The sequence below is a fragment of the Montipora capricornis genome, chromosome 10 (assembly GCF_036669925.1).
Source record: "Montipora capricornis isolate CH-2021 chromosome 10, ASM3666992v2, whole genome shotgun sequence".
In the NCBI taxonomy this organism is placed as follows: Eukaryota; Metazoa; Cnidaria; class Anthozoa; order Scleractinia; family Acroporidae; genus Montipora; species Montipora capricornis.
Window position 1 is genome coordinate 9,624,308 of NC_090892.1, and position 20,543 is coordinate 9,644,850.

Consider the following 20,543-nt stretch of genomic DNA (forward strand, 5'->3'; position numbering starts at 1 on the left):
CAAACATTCAATTCGGCAATTCAAACATTCAATAAGTCAATTCAAACGTTCAATTTGGCAACTGTTCAAACATTCCAGTCGTCAATTCAAACATTCAATTCGTGAACCAACCATTCAAATCGTCAACCAAACATTCAATTCGGCAATTCACCGGCATTTAAAGGCCAGCAAACAGATATTGCTATCTCTTTCATCAATTCGTCTTGGCTTTTTAGACGTGATGTGTGCGACCTAGTGGTTAGGACGTTTGCCTTGAGATCCGGCATTCCAGTCTGACCATCCATTGAATCTGAACCTGGTAGATATAAAAAATAATTTAACTAAATCTTTGGAATTTTAGAAAAAAAAATTGGCAAATTCGAGTTTTAGAGCAATTTGAAAGTTCACCCGACATTTTGGCAACATTTCACAGGTTATCATGTTATGCTCTTAGGTAATTACTATATTTATGTAAGGAAATGCCTTGGAGGTTTATCTTCGTTGAGATGCTTTATTGCCAGGATAAGACGGGTTTATAATATCGAACTCCATATTGCGAGGGAGAGGGATAAACTCGCTACTCATTTTAAAAAATGGGAAAACTTAGTAGCTGCTTTAAACACTTAGTAGAAAATCAATCTTGCCACATCCTACATTTTGTCTTCTTTGTTTTTAACTTAAAGTACTGTTTTTTTTTTTTTTTTTTTTTTTTTTTTTTTTTAAGTAAGTCATTTTGGGTAGTGTTTTTTAAATTGTAACTTCCTCTTTTTTTTCTTTTTTTTTTTCTCCTTTTGGTAAGTTGTAGATAAGTTTGTAAATGGTAGTTGGCAAATAAAAATAAGCAAATTACAAAAAAAAAAAAAAAAAGAAAAAACATTTCACAGGTTATTCGCCAAAAGGGACCCTACACTGCATCTAAGCAGCGGTTTCTCACCGTAGTTTCCCATTCGTCATTTCATCGGGAATTTTAGAGAGGTTTTGGAAAATTTAAGACATTTCGTGACTGCTTTAGTTTTAACGGGGTTGGTTTCTCAGGAAACGGTGGTGCTGCATCGCGGTAGGGAGTCAAACGAAACGAAACGAAACGAATTTGGTTTTATCAAACGAGTTGATCAAATATTAGACGTAAGCCGTACCGTAAGAAAGGTAACAAAGATTTGCGATTCGATATTCGCTCGAAGCGCTAACTCTAAATTCAATTTCTTTCTTATGTTGTTTAATCACCTTTTAGCACATTTTAGAGCTATAGTTTTGATTACCACGTTCTATAGCTGGATTTAAACTCTTTGTTTCATCTAATCAAGGGCTATTTCCGCGCTCAGCTCGGGGCCGGCTGCTCGCAACCTCTTCGCCTCGTGATTGGCTCAGTGGCTACTTCTGATGGTATTGAGCAAACGTAATTACTTTTAATTTGTTTTACGTATACCTGATTGCAAACAGGTCTTTCAGTAGTGTTGTGCTCTTGTCTGTTGTTACTTGGTGGATTTTTTGCTAAAGAATCAGTTGATTTCAAAGGGGGTAGAGGTGTTTACCTTTGGTAAGTGGTAAAGTGAGGACGTTTATTTAAAGCCCATATTAAAATTTAACAACATCTTGGTGAAAAGGTTAGCTTGCAAAGGAGTTTTGAAGCAAAATTAAAGCAAAGCTTTTCTCTAATTATAACGTGCTTTTAGCCTAATTGTTACGACAAACAAACATCTTATACTGATTGTTTTTCTGTAGTTTATTTTACTAGATTTATGTCACATCTCTTGGTATTCTTATCACATGTCAAATGGCTGCCGTTTTGAATTTCTAATGTCGTTATTTAAATGAGCTCTTCTTGCATCACTGTTAAACTCAAAATTCAAAAGAATATTGTACCTTGAATGATTGAATGAGGGCCTCAAGGGAAAATTCAAATCACAACTGTAGTATTGAAATAGCTATCACTTTAGACTAAGGAATATAAACACTTTCCTGCAATCACAGACTTCTTTTGGTTGCCACGGAACGAATGCTTTCCCATATTCATCAATTTCTTTGTGTAGATTGTAGAAGGCATTGTCGTGCCTATATTCTTATCACAGCACTCCGTTGCACATTACATTTGTCGACCCAAGAGATAATGTGTTCTATAATTGCTCTATACCTTTTGCTTCATTCATATCAGATAATTTTGGTCAAAAGCAAAGTGCACTAACTCTCGTGTAATTATAACTGTGAAAGTAAAATTAAATTAATCAGAAAAACTAACGCAGACAGATTTCGACGTTTCGAAATCATTATCATCATTATCAAGAAAATGAAGAAAATGTACATAAGTAAGTAGACAAAACTAAACCGAAAACAATAGTCTGTTGGTCTAAGCCAGTGAATTATCCAGTGATCTCACACAAAGGAAAACCCAAAGTCAAGTCTTAAGCACGTATTGAGTCTTATGAAATGTTAAGACTCGGTCTGTACTTTTTATTCAGGTGCATCTCGTATACCAGACAGTCCATCTTTTCTTGGCATTTCTTCAGAACTGCGAAATTCTTGGCTAAGTCAAGAGATCTCGGGCTGGTATCAGGGTCTTGTTGAAGATGTCTGCAAATGGATGAAGAACTGCGTCAGTGTTCTTCAATTCTCTGAAAAAGATGTCGAGTTGTGAGGCCTATGTATTCTGCATCGCACAAGCTACCCAACCTATATAGAAGATATGTAGATGACACGATAACTGCCATGCTGGCTTAGACCAATAGACTATTGTTTTCGGTTTAGTTTTGTCTACTTACTTATGTAAATTTTCTTTATCTTCTTAATAATGATAACAGGATGTCATCGAAACGTCGAAATCTGTCCGCGTTAGTTTTTCTGATTAATTTAATAACAAAAGTCAATCGTAAAGTCAAATTAAGGTAGCTTTATGTGCGATGTTCAACTGCATGCAAATGGGGGGCGTATGTCACATTCGATCTATTACACACGCTCATAACAGAAAATAGAGGGCATAATGTATTCATAAGGGAAGTAAAACTCTTTATTTCGCGCGATAAGTGACCCAAAATGTAGACACGCACTAGGTGCAAGGAAACAAAAGGAAGGACGAAGTACTGAGATCACCAAACATATCCCAGAGTATTTGTCAACTAAGTTAAGGTTGTCTTCCAGATCGTAGTTATAATTTTGAAGCTTTGGCCATTTCTGGTCTTGAAAGTCATTAGAAAAGACGGTTTCATATTAGTCGCAATTTTTTCTCCACCTGGAGATTGCGCACTAGTAATGAAGTTATTGATGTACCATAGAATCTTAAATCTGGCCATGAAAAGTCTTTCTGCCCTTATATAAGAACCAAAAGAGCGAATGATCTGATTACTTTTAGATTTTAAGATTAGCTTTACATCTTGTATATCATTATAATATTATTATTTTATTGTTCAGAAGGTCCACAGGTTGCGGAAGTTTTAGGTTCCATTCCTGCCTCAGTTCAAGTTCGTCATCGACAAATAATTAAATGTAGTTTTCCTTTAAAAGGGAAAACTACTTTAGTTGTCGATAGCAAACGCGGCCGTTTTGATATCGACAACTCCCTTTCTCCCGTCTGTGAGCAACTCTATTTCGCAACGAAGCAAACGAATGTTAAAATCAGCGGTCCTTCTTTTCTTGACGCTATTTTCCCAGGCTCCCGCAAAATGTACTGCATGGTTATCACAACTCAACTTTTCATCTGTGGAAAGGCATTTCCTAACATTAACAGTTGTCGATTTAATTAAGTTGACGACTGTAAACAGTCGTCGATAAGAAGTAGCCTGGTCTGTGGAGAGACCTTTTCAGTTATGTTTTCGCCCGTTACCAGGCAATTTATATTCTATCCTTCTCACGGGCGCATTACACCTTTCTATCATATCGTGCCTTTTATTGCTTCAAGCCCCTCAAACCCCGCTGTCTCACTTCGTTTAGGGCATCTATTATGGCAAAGAAACCATAATCCATTACAGTCCTAACAATCGATTATCTTTGTTTTTTTTTTCCTTCAGGGAGATGGATTTCCACTCCTGGAATTTCGTATGGGCCTTGTGCTTTGCAGTAGTCGCATTTTTGGCTGCCGGTGGGAATGTAGTTACTTTAATGATATTTCATAAGAAGCAACTACGCACACGGCCTCATTTTCTTCTTATAAGCTTGGCGGTAGCAGATCTTCTAGTTGGACTACTGTCAATTCCACTTTTTATCGCAAGAAGTTCCTTACATAATTCCAGTCAAGTCTTAAAAGCAGTCGTCCAGGGGGCCGATATGTTTCCTGGGTTTGCTTCAATTTTTACCCTCGCTGTGATTGCATTGGAGCGAATGTACGCCATTGGTTGGCCATTTCGTCACCGCGTTCTCAGGACTCGAGTCTATGTCGTTGCTATAGCCATTCCGTGGATAATGGCGTTTGTTGTGACTATCATCGGAAATCTTGTGCAGTTTCTCTTCAACAAATCCGTCGTAGCTCTTTTAGCGACATTCCTATCAGTACCCGTTGTCGTAACCTGTGTAGCTTACTTTGTCCTTTGGAAAAAAGGGAGGTCTCGACGACTGCGCCATCAATTTCAGGAGACAAAAGATTTAAAACTGACAAAGACCGTGCTGTTGGTAACAGCAGCGTTTCTTCTCTCTTGGCTTCCCTTTCAGGTTTTAATCTTGGTTTTAAATCTTTGCATTTCATGCCAGAAAATTTCTCTCGTTGTAGTGAATGTGATCAAGTTGCTCCAGTTTGGAAATTCGGTAATAAACATCGTCATTTATCCTGTCAGAAATAAGGTATATAGAAAAGCTCTTTTCAAAATGCTCTCTGTTTTCAAGTGCTCATGTCGAGATCAGCAGATTCGGTTATCTCCGGCAAACATGGGGATTTCCGTTATTTCTGTGGTGTCCTATTCCATCGATACACAACTAAGCGTTGATAATTTTCAGGAAAACACAAGACTTTAAATAAGCCCAAATTTAACATAACATATACCATGTCTAATGCATCAAGACTCCCTAGATCTTGCCGTTAATCTTTTACCCGAACCACTGAACTGCTCATTTAAAGCAGGAGACTATTACCCGGAGCTTCCATACTTATTGTACCCTTGAGTAAACCCGTGTCTTTCTATTTTTAGAACTACTATATTTTGACATAATTATGGGACGTATGTGAGTGAGAACATACGTGATGTGGTTCACATACATCACATACGTATGTGACGTAATAAATGGCTGACCATAGGTCTCTTATGATTGGTTATTGTGAAAACACCCGTTAAAGGCCCCTGCGAGGTGCTTCTAAAAATAGAAAGATACGGAACAGGGTTGACTCAGAGGGTTAATATATAGATTTAGCCAAGCCTAAAAGCGGAGCTCCCTGATTATTAATTACTGCCTTTATGGTTAGTGAAAATGAAATGTTTCGAATTGTCCCCGTTTTGATGTTTCCGGTGGCTGCTTTAATAATTAAATCATTTTCTTTGCTTTCTTCTATAGAAAAAATTCATTGCATAACTAGTGAATTCCACGGTGAATTTTACGCTAAAAACTGATATCGCATGAACAATAAAGGAAAAGCTAGGGATACCGCGAGCATAACAAACGACCTGGTATTTGAGAAGACCAGAGAGGTTGTTTAGTCCAAACAAAAACAACTAAAGAAGCGAGGAAAGGGAAATAAACCCAAAGGGCCGGTAGCTTTGACAAGCGACGAACTAAAAACATTCTTCACTTTGGACTAGTTTGGAATATCTGAAACATTGAATGTGCCTGCATGCACTCTTTTTAATGAACAAAACAAATGACCAAGCCTCCTGAGTATTATCACATGATCTGTATTGGGAAAATAAAATGTACAAGCGAAAAAAGTATATTTCCACAAGAATTTTACGATTGTTCGTTAATTTTAGTCAATTGATGACCATGATCTCCATAGTCGTTTGTGGTAAATTTCGGGAGGGAAGCGTAATCATGAATCATAGGTTAAGATCTTTTAAGAATCACGAATCATGACTGACAACTACACTGAGGAAAGATCAACAAAATACATGCATGAATCAATTACTTCCGATCCAGGGAATGTACAAAATCGCTTAACATTTAAAAATGATGAATCATTAAGGTAAAAACCAAGAAATGAAGAACACCTTAAGACTCGAATGATTTCGCCTCTATCCTCGATTGTAAATATCTTGGTATGAAGACGTTGCAATTTCCTCAGAATAGATTAAAACATGATTTTGCCAACTTTTTGATGTTAATAAACTCGTCCTTTCTTCATTATTAGCTATTATTGATGTATTGTCTGATGCATTGATGTATTCACTTTAACTTTTCGCGTCATGTTATGTTCACGACACTTTTTTTTTTAACTCGCGAAATTTAAGTGACGCGAAAATTTCATGTGGTAAGGTACAGCTCCATGTTCGTAGCACGATTTCTGAAAATTTCTACTGCGTGAAGATTTCCGTTGCACGGGCGACGCAACTATGTGGATTGAACGTGGGAAATGCCGGCTAGCTGCTCATTTAAGTCTTGAACGTTCTAGCGTGAATACACTATATTACAATAAAAATAGAATGAAATAAATTGAAATAAAAAGAAATAAAATAAAATATATATGTACAATGTTAATAATAATAATAATAATAATAATAATAATATTTTTTTTTTAATAATTTATTTCAAATTATCAGTAAAAATACACACACTGAAAAAACCAAATAAAGAACTGTAAAACAAGTATTAGGCTTATAGAGATACAAATACTAGGACTAATTCTAATAATCGCAATAATAGTTTTTTTTTTTTAATTCTCGTTTCCTGTAAACATGTGTATTAAAATAAAAAATAAAAAAAATTAAAAAAAATTAAAAACTCTTAGTATTATAGATTTGATAAACTAAAGGAAAGAAAAATTATAAATCAATATTATAGAATGTTAAGAGGCTCTTTGCCATAAACTCAGTGTCAGAGGATAACGCTATTTACAGAAGAACAAAAACTATCTACATGCGACCGAGACTTCTAGTTCTAGATCAGTCTCCTGTATATTTGGGGTAGTTCTCCTCCTAGAACGCGAGCCTCGCAGGCAAACCAATGCAGATCTCAAAATGGCAAATGAGACTCGAGTCCTAATCCATGCGATAGTGGAAGCGTAACTCTCCTGTTTCTTCACTGCCAGTAGCTCAGCAAGACGGCTATGGTAACGTTGACATTCGTTAGACATGCCTCCAGTAGTGGTAAAGACCAATGGTGTAAACGTGCCCCGTTCTACCTCAAGAACTCTAGACGAGTAATAATAATAATAATAATAATAATGAATGGTACGACCAGGAATGATGATATAGTCCCTGATGCGGACGATAGTAAGAAGTTTTGGGGTGACATCTGGAGTGTAGGGAAAGAACATAACAGGTATGCGGAGTGGCTGACTAACATCAGAAATGATATTAGGAATAACCAACAAAAAGATCTGAAGATAACATCTGAGATGACAACTACCCATTGTAGAAAGATGCCAAGTTAGAAAGCCCCTGGCAGGGATGGTGTGCAAGGTTTCTGGTTAAAAATGTTGAGAGCCCTCCATCGAAGAATTTGTGAACAGCTGAATAACATCTTAAATGGAGAAGAGAGGTTACCGGAGTGGTTAACCTTTGGGAGAACGATTTTATGTCTGAAGGATCCTAGTAAGGGCAGTGCAGTTGACAACTATAGACCTATCTCTTGCCTTCCTCTTATGTGGAAGCTCATGACAGGAGTCATTGCTGAGGCGATGTATGAGCACCTGGAGGACAGAAGGGGTGTAAGAGAGGAAGCAGGGGGACTAAAGATCAAGTGCCGATCGATAAGGCGATTCTTAAGGATTGCAAAAGAAGGCGCACGAACCTCGCCATGGCCTGGATCGATTACCACAAGGCGTATGATATAGTGCCACATAGTTGGATAATGGAATGTCTGGAAATGTTTGGTGTTGCGGCTAATGTGAGACAGTTTCTCGCGAGCAGTATGGATGAGTGGAAGACTGAACTGACATCATGTGGACAGACAGTGGGAGTGGTGGACAGGGAGATAGCCTCTCGACGTTGTTGTTTGTACTGTGTATGGTGCCACTTTCATTAGTGCTGAGAAGGTCAAAAGCTGGGTATGAGTGGGGAGGGCGTGAGTGCAAGATAAACCATCTACTGTTCATGGATGACCTGAAACTCTTAGCCTGGGAACAGGCCCTCTGTTTGGGGGAACAGCTAATATTCTGTGAAAGCTGCTCTCTGTCTGAGGACATTTTATTTGTGACTTGACGAAGAGCACTTAAATGACAAGAACTCCAGCGTCAACATTTGCTGTACCAAAGCCAGAGACCTCAATTTGACATGCACATGCTTCAGAAAGGGGCCCTTTTTGGGGCTGTTTCTGGGCCCTCGAATTAACATGATGTAGGAGTATCTTATAACGGTGGCTCATTTTATAAAACTGGCATATAATCCTTAAAATGAAGAATATATTGCTTATTTTTTATGCTTCTTGGAGGTGCTTGTGCAATACAAATCAAAAACAACTGTAAGGGAACTTCCACATGGTATTCAAAGCCTTGGCATCTCTCTTTCCAATCCATTATCACCATCATACTACACGGCAATTGCTCGAGCTTTTAGTCAAAAGTTTACTGAGCACCCTTAAATAAAAGCCAGATCTACTGTTAAGTATACCGGATAATGAGGGGCTTCTTGTAAAATACGCAACGCAACGCAATATGCGCAATGTACGCAATATATGCCGATGTCAATCTGTAAAATACGCAAGATACTCAATATGTGCAAAATGGTTTATTTTATCAGCTGTTCACTTGCAAAACGTCAAACAACGCATGCTCACCTTTCCAACAAGGTCTCTTCGAGGTTTGTCCTGCAAACACCCGCAAAATGGATGTGTTTTGTCGTAAGTGTTTCCAACATTAATCTTTGACCATCCTCTGTTATATGCCGCTGAGCAATGACACAAATCTTTCCATGATGGTTTTTACATTTGAGGTCGACATTTTTTGTAAGTATATCGACTATATCCCAGAGCAAAATTTACATAGATGTTGCGTTCAGTGTTTTCGTGAATTTTCTTTTTTTTTTACCATTTTAACTCGATGAACATGTCAGGGGCACCCAACGACCAATTTGTTGTAAAATGTATTATTATACCCCAGTTAATGAAAATAAATGTTATTAAGGCATTTTCAGGTGTTTTTCAGTGTTTCTGGGAAAACATTATCTGTTCCTTTTTCCCAGCAAGACACACAAGAAATTTCCCAGCCAGCTAGATAAAATTGGTTGGTTTTCCAGCCAGGAATTCCGCGCTCTTTCAAATCCCTCGATCCAAAGCGACCGAACAAAAGCGACAAAACCGGGACAAAACAAGCGCAATCACTCTGACCAGCCGTCGTATGTTTGTGACTACTCTCTGGAAGAGGGAAGGCATAACCTCTATCAATAACAAAATTTCCCAGCCAGCTCATCGAAACACCTGTATTTTTGCCAGCCAGCAAGATTCCTCTGGGGAACAGATAAAGTGAGGAACAGATTCGTTGGGTGCCCCTGACATGTTCCTGTTAAAGTATTGATTTACCAGAAGACAGCAACCACGCGTATTTATTTTATCATTTTACGATAATTTTGGTTCACAAAATAGCGTCATCTTTCTTCTAAGACAGAAATCAGAGAAAAGAATCACTGCCTTTAATTTTCCTACATTCTTGGTGAAATCAATGTAAGGAACTGTCCGGGCTTCCTTTGGAGCAACATAAATAAGCAATTCAGAAAACTTCAGCTTAGCTAATAGATTTGAGAATTCGTCACCGTTAGATCTACGGGAATTTATAGGAATCCTTTCCGGCGGCAGGAGGAAGTAATCGTCTCCACCACTCCAGGCAGACGACTTACTACTTACCGATTCTTTATACATGGCACAGGACAAATTCATGGAGTTAAAATGGCAAGAGAAGTAGGATACCATGACGCAATATAAATGTTAAATTTTGCTCTACGCTATACTTATGAAAATGTCGACCCAAATCTTACGATCTTGACTGTTCCGGATTTGGAGAGCTATACGGTTGTCATAATGAAACGGTTATCAAAAGGACATTAAAACCGAGTCTATTATAATTCAGTGCAGCATATAACAGAGAATGGTCAAAGATGAAAGGCGATTAATGTTGTAAACACTTTCTGCAAAACACATTTATTTTGAAGCTGTTTACAGGAGAAACCTCGTGGGAACGCCGGGCATGCGTTGTTTGACGTTTTGCAAGTGAACCGCTGATAAAATAAACCATTTTGTACATATTGAGTATATTGCGTATTTTACAGATTGACATCGGCGTATATTGCGTATATTGCGCATATTGCGTTGCGTTGCGTTGCGTATTTTACAACAAGCCGTTGAAAGCGATCAACCTATCGCAAACAGTGCGACTTTTCCAAGCCAAAAAAGCGACGTTACACTATTTCAGCTCAAATGACCGATGAAATAAATCTCAAAAAGAAAATCAAAATTCCAAAATACTATTTACCTTCCTGTAGCATCTTCCCTGGTCTCATAAAATCCATTTCAATTCCGCGATTCGGCTTCAATATTTGAGCAGAGTTCAGATTTTGTTTTGGAAATCAAAGCAGTACAAACACGAATTCGCCCTTCTTTCGCTTTAAGGCCTTCAGTCCTCCTTTTCCACTGCTGAATTAATCTTTAGGGTTATATCATTCTATTTTGAGCTCTGTAGAGGTTCACCCCTAATATAAGAGGAGGAAAAGAAGTCTTGGAAAATTAGATGATGCACGACCTTGCATACGGTGAGAGCTACTGAAATTTAAACTGACCAATCAGAATTCAGCGAGAGGGAAAAACTGTGCTATCCTTGTGCTATCCGACGTCACGCCAACTGTTTACATTCTGATTGGTTAGATCGGTGGACATTCGCTCAGCCTTCTGTTGTGACTCTCTTGACCGTCGCTGCTTTGAACTCAGCGAGACAGAAATGACTCATTGTTTTGGCAATCAATTTGCCAATCCACTTTATCCAGTTTATGGATTGGTCTAGCTTGTGATTAACAACCAGGATCGCTTTTGAACTTTATTCTGTAGAAGAAGAAGACGTTGCCGAGTGAACATTTTTACGACGAAATCCCTTGGTTTGTACTGTTCAGCACTTCGATGTCCGATAACTGATCAATCACATTTGGTCGTCTGACCATATGAAGTTTTTTCAGCTCTTGTTTGTGTCCATCATGATCGAACTTCAGGTGAAGCGCTATGCTGCTCTATGCCAACTTCGGTGGCTTGTGATGAGCTTGCCTGCTGCCCAAATTGTTGTTGTATTTGAGCAAGATTGGTCTTGGGTTGGAACTTAATAGTGAGGGGAACAATTTTTCGTTCATCTGCTGTGCCAGACAACAAACAATCCTGTCGGGTGTTCCATGTGCTTGGTGAGTCTTGCACGACCATCGTCTATCAGATCTGGATTGGAGTTTTCTTTCAGTGATTACAACTTGCGATCGTTCTGCAAACATCTACTTAGCATGCAGCACTTTTTAGTGACTCGAGGATCCCCGGCCCGTTTTGCTGTTTTAAAGGGAGTCCTGCCTTTTGTGATCTTTTGTGAGCTGTTTGTCTTCAGTGCTTGTACTTTTTCGTTTGTTCCTGGTGGCACAAAGTAACTTTGATGATTTCAAAGGACTTGAATCCTTAATTGAATTAGCGATTTTTTTTATTAAGGAACCATTAAGTGAATGGTACACAAAATTAGGAGAAACTGTTGGTTGAATAGACAATAGTTGTAGACATAATTATCTACCCAGTTTAAGTACTTAGCTCAACAAGTTGTTTGGCTCCACAAGTTTCAGTTTCAGGCCAGGTACCCGAATTCACCCAGGTACTGTTGCACACTACCATAGTTCTTTGGAAATTGAATAGCTCCTTGAACACCTGGTTGCTTGACAAGAAACTTGATGTGTTTGTTCTCTACATTGGTGAATGCAGCCACTAACTGTCCATTGTGGATAAACTCCAGACCAACTCTTCTTTCAATTTAATCTTTGTTCTTCGCAGGGCATCAATAATGGTGTCCCTTGTAAGATGTTAGTTTTAATAAAGAGTTTGTTTAAGTTATTTCCCATTTCATAGGGCACTGTGGTTGCCAGATTCACTTTCAAACTTATCATGGAAATGTAAATCAATACCAGTGAAAAGTCAGTCCCTTGAATTGTTGATAGAAAATTTATTTAAATGCATATTGAAACATCAGTTGAGGAATATTTTTTTTCCCACTTTGTGAACCTAACATACATTGCTGCCATTTGTTTATTGCTTGGTCATTCAATGTCTTGATCACATCAAGTAATTTATTTTTTAGGTATTGTGTATCTTAATCTGAAAACTTAACTGTTTGCTTTTTGGAGCCCTTTTGCGGCATATTTAGATAGGCAGGAAATGTTCCACATTTTATGGTAAATAGTTCTGCATAGTTTTAAGGAACATTGCAGCCAAATCTAATTGAATATGAGACTAAAATATGCTGTTTGACATTTTGTGAATTTAAAGATTATTAATATTGTTTGCGTTTGTTTTAAAAGGCGTAAGGTTGGCACTCAAAAGTGTTCCTTCTATGATCTTATTCTGTAAAGATTACCTTCGGAGAATTGAATCAAGGCCAGTTTTTTCTTCTAGCTTCTTTCCCCAGTGCCCTCTGAGAATGGAGTTGATTTGGTTTTGCCCAATGTTGAAAGATGAAACAATGCCTAAACCAGCCAGCCACAAGGAATACTTCATGGTGCTTTTTTACAAACATGGGCATGAGGGTGCTCGTAAGCATCTGAGCATTGTTTCGCATGCTTAAGTGTTATTATAAATACTCTATTTCTCTAAGAGAGTGTTCTTTTCTTGTTGGTCATTCAAAAATTGTTGGAATAGCTTGTTTGAGCTGTTGGATAGACGCAGAGCATTTGATGAGGCCCTCCTGGGGAGAAGAGTCCTTGTTCCCTTTACATATTTGCTTGTATTTCCTTGTTCCCCAAATTACTTTCAAACTTGTTCCCAGCTTTTTGATCCCTAAAATTTAAATTGGTTTTCTTCCCTTGTTCCCTAAAATATTTTGATATTGTTAAAAAAACCAGTGAGGAACATTAAATTTTAGTTACCTAAATTTTGAAATTTTAGATACTAGATATTTTATTCATATTCTTACATTTTTATGTATATATTTCTTTTTTTCTTTAATATTATTTTGTGGAAAACCTGTAAAATAGCTTCAGCTAAGTGTTTCTATCCACGTTAAATAAAGATTATGTATGTATGTATGTATGTTACTCTGTTCCCCAGTTTAAATTTGCCATGTTCTTTTTTCCCCAAACCCCTGGGAGTGCCTCTTTGTTGATGTTGATTCTCTTATTGGCCTAATAGCAATTCACTGTTGAATTGCAAGACACAGCAAGTTCTTATTTGGGATTGAGGGAAAAATAAATTTTCGCACAATAAAAGAAACACAATTTTGACTGCCCCTTCTAGATCTTGCTCTTTTCAGACATGAACCAGGTTGTTTGCACCTTTCTGGCGACCTGCGGGAGGGCAAGCTCTAGAAACCCTTCCTTAGCGAGCCTTCCACTGAAAAACTTTCCAAGTCTGGCTTTCCGGTGTTAGGGGCCGAGGTTTTTGTGCAAAATTCATCAGCGGCTTCCTTGCAGCTTCTAAAAGGTGTTCCTTCGGGCAATGGTTAGTAAACGTTTTGTAGTGCTTATACAAATTTTCGCTACTTGAAAATGTATGTTCACGCGAAAAAAATATCAGCTTGACAATTTTTCTTTCCCGATACTCCATTTAAAATGAACGTGAGCGCCATTAGTAATAAAGGTCCAGAAAACCATTTAAAACATTTTGTGGCCATTTTTTTGTCAACAAACTTGGGTTATCGGCGAGCAGAATTCGAACGTGACCTGTTGTGCTTTGGCTTTTATTTGTGCTTTTTCTAACTATTCTAAGACGAATTCAGGCTGGTATTTTCGAATCAAGTGCAAGAAGACGGCAAAAGCGTATCGATGTTTATTTGAGTTAACTTCGCGAATAAAGACTTTGACCGCGTCCTTACGTAGATCAACAACAATAGCGAGCTTAAGCACACGCGTTTTTGAGACGCAGACGGCAACCGGAAGTGAGATGTTTTTGCTTTTAACTTGTCTTCACACAACCACATTCACATTGCTAAGTATCTTTTCTCCATTAGAGATGATTAGTATAAAAATCTGGGTGACACCACTGCCCTGGCACGTTAAATTTTCTCTTCCGGTTGCCGTTCGCGTCTCAAAAACCTGCGTGCTTAAGCTCCCTAATGTCATTTACGAACAACCGAAATGCACTGTTTCCGGTGAAGGGGCAAATGATTGACAGGATAGCACGGTTTTGACTGCCGCGCGCACTGCGGGCGCAGGTTTCGTATGCAAGGTAGTGATGGCATTTTAGTCTTCCACAATCTCGGAAAGTTAGATCGCACGAATCGCGCGTCAGCTGTCGTCAGCAAGTGTGCACCCGTAGGCAAATGGTAAATGACCCATTGGCCAATCAGAACGCGCGTTTTATCCAAGCTATGTTATAATTAGCAATTATTGAATGAGGCTGAGTAGGATATGAAGAATTCTTCAGGTCGAGGTGGGTGTTACCCGGCCGAGGTGGATAACATCCTCCGAGATCTGCAGAATTCTTCATATTCTACGAAAGCCGAATCCAATAATTGCTTTATATATTATTCATTCAAAATATTTTTTTCGCTCAAACTTCTAAACCTACTCGCAGCCATTTTTCTGCTCAACAAAAATAACACAATCTCGTCCCCAGCCTTTTTCGGTCAACGGTTCAATAATTTGTAGCGGGCTGCACTTTTGACGTTATTTTGACGTCATCGGTTCAATAATCTGCAGCGGGCTGCACTTTTGACGTCATCGATTCAATATGACGAAGTTTCTTTCCAAATTTGGTGAACAGCAGCTGGTTGTGGTGAATTATAAGTGTGGTTTTAACCAATCAGAAACGGGGAAATATTTTGAACTAGACTCTCCGTGAGGGTACACTGGGTTGCCTGTGGTACGTGCACCGTTCCAGAAAAGCTTTTCAAGTTGGGGGGTCATTAAGACCATTTAAGGGGTCACCCAGAAGTCATACCAGCAGAGGCCCTTTGGCTCACAGGTCCTCACACGTTCGTACGACGAAACACATCCTTTTCTCAGGTTAAAAACCTGGCTACCGGCCTATTAATTAATCATTTGTCAGAAAGAAGAAATTCCTGTCCTCTTTAGAAACAATAAACACGCATTGCTTACGTGTGGTAGTGACGTAACACAGCGATTTATTCCATATAAAATGTCAACTGAGCTGTGTTGCGGAACATGTAGTTCTAACAATGCACAATATTGTTTTGGTATTGTCTATCATTGTATACGTAGTACCATGGTAGAAGTCTTGGGTAAATAGCCTGAGAAGACGTGTGGTTACTAGCAAAGTACTGAACCCAGAATGATTGAAGAAAATAAATAGGAGGTGAGAAAAATTGGCTTCTGGGCTGACATGTTGATAATTTTCAAGCTCCCTCACAGTCACAGCTTCTTTCACCACAAGTTGAAGCGTGCCCTCTGAGCAGCTTTGTAATACTAAATTTTACTAACGTTTACCCCTATCTGGTGGGGTTAGTATCTGGATGGGTGACTATACCCCTTCGTAAAACAGAAGCATTGGACCGAAAATACTATTAACGCTAACAAATGCGAACTCAGCAAGGTACAGATTTTGTTAGCTTGCTTTATGCAAAAACAAATATTGATGCAAAAGTAAATTGATACACAGTTTTTAGAAAGAGCAGAAGGAAGTTTCCAGGACGGTCGCTCGAATAACATATTTACGACATGAAAACAACATTAATTTTGAACCATGAATATAGAATATAAAAAGTTACATTTTGGGAGATTTTTGCTACGTTCAATTTTGTTATTGTACTTTTGGTTGCACAAATAAATCGCAAAATCAAAAGTGACATCGCCGGAATTCAGCGGGCGCCGTGATTGAGTTACCGCGGCATGTTTACTCGCCAAACAGTGAAGCATCTATGTCAAATGATGGCAAGATACCAGGTTTTCGTAAGTTTATTTTTCTGTCAGGTGTTATAAAGTTTGGCAATAAATGAGCGAATTCAAAACAAAGATCACAATCGCCCAAACTCTGGGTGAGGTTTGTTTCTGATAAGTCAAAAATTTACTCTCCAAGACGAGGTTATTTATCACCAGGCAATTCCATCATTTTGGAAATAGCAGCTACTTTATTATTCATCGGCATCACAATTTTTTGCTGATTTTGGGGCTCATTTTGTTGAAACTCAAGCACGCTTCCAACAGACCTCTTTATTTTCCTGAAACCTTTCCTGCCTACAGAGCAATACTAAAAATATCCTCCCGTATCACGTTTCAACCTTAAGCTCAAAAATTCAATACACAACTTGATATTGTAATTCACAAAGGCAGAAAATATCACAGAATCCTTTTCCAGCGAAACATTTTATTGAAACAAACAACATAAGATGCACTAAAACGCTTTTCGCGCTGCAATGCCTTTCAACGCCATTGCTGGTTAACGAGAATAACAATTCATGAGGCTGAATGTATGTTTATATTTAGTTAAGTTAGCACAACAGAAAAACGCTAACCTCATTTCGACACGAAAATTCTTTACTATTGCCATAAAAACTATCCAGTTAAGCTCGCATATTATAAAACATGATGAATTCATAAAGGCCACCTTTTCCAGCGAACATTTTTCTGAAACAAACAACATATTTGGAGGCGAAAACCTCTTCCTATTTCATTGCGTGCGTGAAGGCAAGAAACTCAATTGTCAAACTGTCAAATTACCATGTACTTCAGGCTCAAAGCATTTCCTGAAGAACCTTTTCCTTGAATAACAAGAAAATGCTTTACTACTGCCATAAAAAATATCCAGGTAAAGTCGCATATCATAAAACATGATGAATTCTTACAGGCCACCTTTTCCAGCAAACAATTTTTTGAAACAAATAACATATTTGCTATTAGAGGCAAAAACCCCTTCCTTTTTCATTACGTGCGTGAAGAGAAAAAACTCAATCGTGTGAAATATGCGCAATATTACAACAACTAAAATTTCAAGATCAAACCGTTTCCACGAAGAACCTTTTCCTTGAATAATGAAGCCCAAAATAGACGACAAGCTTTCTTTCAAATAATTCTTGGCTGTCACATTTCCAATTTGTTTTTTTACCTGAAGACTGTGCAGAGTTGATCACAGATCCACTTAAGGTGTTCGATTCGTTCTCTGTGTTTGTTGAACCCATAAGTTACCAGAGAATTTTCCATTTGGTTTCAGTGTTCTACATAACTGCACACTTGATTTCGGCTCGACAGGCGACAGATTGTTGTCGAAGTCCATTACTCGTCGCTTTTAAGATTCCACCGCTTGTCTTGTTCAGTATGCAATTGACTTGCCATTATTGAGCTTTATAAGGGTATATTTTGTTCAAAGATTCACGAAAACGCCATTCGCGTTACATGACTTTCGACGCCATTGCCGGTTAAGTTAATCGTTCTTCTGTGTCCACCAGAGAAATCTATTCATTTCCCACTACCCTCTCGATCCTAAGAAAATTCGCACAGAAGGCTCTATGCACAAAGACAACACTTAACAAAGGGGAGTGACAGGCAACACTTTTACCGACACGGAAAAAAATTAGAAAACGACGAAATGGAACGCTGATTCCGATTGGGTTTGCCATACTGGTAACCCAGTAATGAATAATAATACATCTTATTACGTGTCAAATGGCTGCCGTTTTGATTTTTTAACGTTGTTGTTATTTAAATGTTGCATAACTGTTAAGCTCAAAATTCAAAAGAATATTGTACCTTGAATGATTAAATGAGGTCTCAAGGGAAAATCCAAATTACAATTGTAGTATTGAAATAGCTATCACTCGAGACTAAGGAGTATGACGTCCCTGCAATCACAATCTTCTTTTCGTTACCATGGAACGTGGATACGTCCAATCTAACTTTTTAGAAATGCTCTCCCACACTCATGGATTTCTTTGCCTAGATTGTAGAAAGCATTGCCACTGATTCAGTTCCAAATCATTATTTAACAAAAATGTGAATTCTAATGAAGGCCAGCCTTTGCTCGTTACATTTGTATAAGGTCGACCCATGGGATAATGTACTCTATAATTGCTCTACCTTTTTCTTTATTCTTGTCAAATAATTAAACCAAACTTTTGATCGCTTTATGGAGTGAAAAGGCGGTGCAACAAGAGTTAAACACCATGCACAACAAGAAACTCTATGGGACAAAATAAGCCAAGGAATGCCTGATGGAGGGTACTCGAGAAGTGCGCAACAGTGTCGTCTTAAAATTAACAACCTCAAGCAAAAATATCGCAAGATTTGCGACGGCAACAAAATTCCTGGAAACCAACGACAAGAATGCGAGATGTTTGGTCCAATGGACCGTGTTCTTGGCTGCAACCAACATCCAAACCAACAGTGGTCGTTGACTCGATGCCAAGCAGTTCTAAAGAGGACGAAAAGTTAGTTTTCCAAAGTGACGTGTCCTGATGATGGTGACAAAACCTTTGGCAGTGTGGCTGCATGTTTCATTCTCATTCCTCTCCAATGATGATGAATACGTTGCCGCAACTCCCAGAGAAAAGAGTAGATGCGCAAAGCCAACCGACATAAGCCTGGTGAAGAATCGAAACATTGCAAGCAACGGCAAGATAGAACATGTTTCTACGCAGCCTTCTACCTCAACAAAAGATCCGGAATTTACTAGCAAGAAACGCAAGAAACCTTGTAACAGGAATAAGATTTCTGAAGCATTATCAACATTCGCCGAAGTACAAAGGGAGCAGCAACAGTTATTTATGGAGATGGAGGAAAGACGAGCCCAAAAAGAATTGGAGTTGGAAGAAAAACGAATGAAGCTTGAGCAAGAAAATGACCAACGCAGGGAAGCATTTATCATGCAAATGATACAGATTGCTTAGAGCAAAGACACGTGAACTGTGGTCCCGTAATGTTGACTGATCAGGTTAAAATAAAGAAATGAATGCATTGTGTTTAGTTATAAGAATATTTAATGGCTGTACTTCATATCGTTTTCTTTTGATCAAGAATTTTGAACTTCATCGGTATAATTTTTACAAAAGGATTAATCAATGTGTCACGCCAAAAGCTCTGAGGGCAAGCGTGTTATATACATTTCATCAGTCACTCTGTGCAAAAACAGCTAATTAAATGGAAAACAAAATTGGTTTAACGTTAGAGTTCAGCCTGGTTCTTATAGAAAAAAGACGGATAAAAAAGTGGCCACTAAAACAATTTGGAAGCAATAAAACCGATCATATAACTAATACAAAACGAAGCAAATAGTGTTTAACAAAATACATGATATAGTCAGAAACTATCGCAGAGGGCATTCCTAATAGCTGCTGCCTAACTTTCGTCTGCCATTCTTGCAAGAGCGAGTTCGACAATCTGCAGATTTTCATTATCTAGCCAGTCTTCATTAAATTCTTCATTGTTGATTTCACAAATCTGACAAATGTTGTGAAGAACACAGCATGCACCCACTATTACTGGCGCTCTGTTGGTCTCGCAATCTAGCCTTTTGAGGAGGCAACGCCACCGACCCTTCAGTCTACCAAAACTGTTTTCCACTGCCATCCTTGTTTGGCTCAGTTTGTTGTTAAAGCGAAGTTGTTTCCTTGACAAATGGCCAGGAAATGCAGGATCACCCAAACCAACTGGAGGAATTTCAACGCCTGATATTTGTCTTGTCACACAAGGGACAAGGGAACCTACTGGGGCATTCAGATAAAGGGCAGAGTTCGTTAAAACTCGCGCGTCGTGGACACGTCCTGGCCAAGAAACATTGATATTCCGGCCCAAAACATAAGCGACTATCCACAAATCCTTGTAAAATAAGGAAGTAAAATCCTTTCTTGTTGTGATAATCTTCCGGATCATCTTTTGGACAAATTAATGATTCGCCTATGGCAACTATCAAGAGAAAATGAGGGGACAGAGAGGGAGGCTCAAGGCCGGGATATGTTATGTCCACAAAAGTTATTTTTAGACGAGCGGAAGTCTTTGTTCTAGGGAAAGTCTGTCTTCCGAGACGTCCGCATGCAGTCTTGCTTCGCTCTCAGGTTCTTAGTGAAAAGAGAAAATGATGGCGCACGTGGAAGGCTTATGAATTTATATTTTCTTTCAAACATCGGACCGAGGTTGGCCTGCATGCGGACGTCTCGGAAGACTTCCGCTCGTCTAAAAATAACTTTCGTGGACATGACATATCCCAAGGGCTGGACCGGGAGCCTCCCTCTCTGTCCCCTCATTTTCTCTTGCAACTATCTATTGCCCCAATTACCAGGGGGAACCGGGGGAACCCCGTTTTTCCCTCAAACTCGTGAATAATATCTTGTACTTGTACCTCACCAATAGGAATACTAATGTATCTTGACAAAAGATGACAGGCTATAGCCTCGC

At 38.6% G+C, this 20,543-nt stretch overlaps 1 protein-coding gene across 3 annotated transcripts; it reads left to right on the forward strand.

Moving 5' to 3' along the window:
• Positions 1–228: 228 nt before the first annotated feature.
• Positions 229–6,237, forward strand: LOC138021319 (histamine H2 receptor-like). 3 transcript variants are annotated; one of them, XM_068868165.1, is made up of 2 exons: positions 229–298; positions 3,978–6,237. In XM_068868165.1, the coding sequence occupies exon 2, from the start codon at positions 3,982–3,984 to the stop codon at positions 4,912–4,914; it is 933 nt and encodes a 310-aa protein (XP_068724266.1). In that variant the 5' UTR covers positions 229–298; positions 3,978–3,981; the 3' UTR covers positions 4,915–6,237. The 3 variants fall into 3 exon arrangements, 2 of the variants coding, with proteins under 2 accessions (XP_068724266.1, XP_068724265.1); XR_011126346.1 differs by lacking the exons at positions 229–298; positions 3,978–6,237 and adding exons at positions 1,411–1,516; positions 2,436–2,829; XM_068868164.1 differs by lacking the exon at positions 229–298 and adding an exon at positions 1,422–1,516.
• Positions 6,238–20,543: the final 14,306 nt, after the last annotated feature.

Coding starts and splice junctions, on each gene's coding strand:
- LOC138021319 (XM_068868165.1), top strand. CDS start 3,982: ATGGATTTCCACTCCTGGAATTTCGTATGGGCCTTGTGCTTTGCAGTA.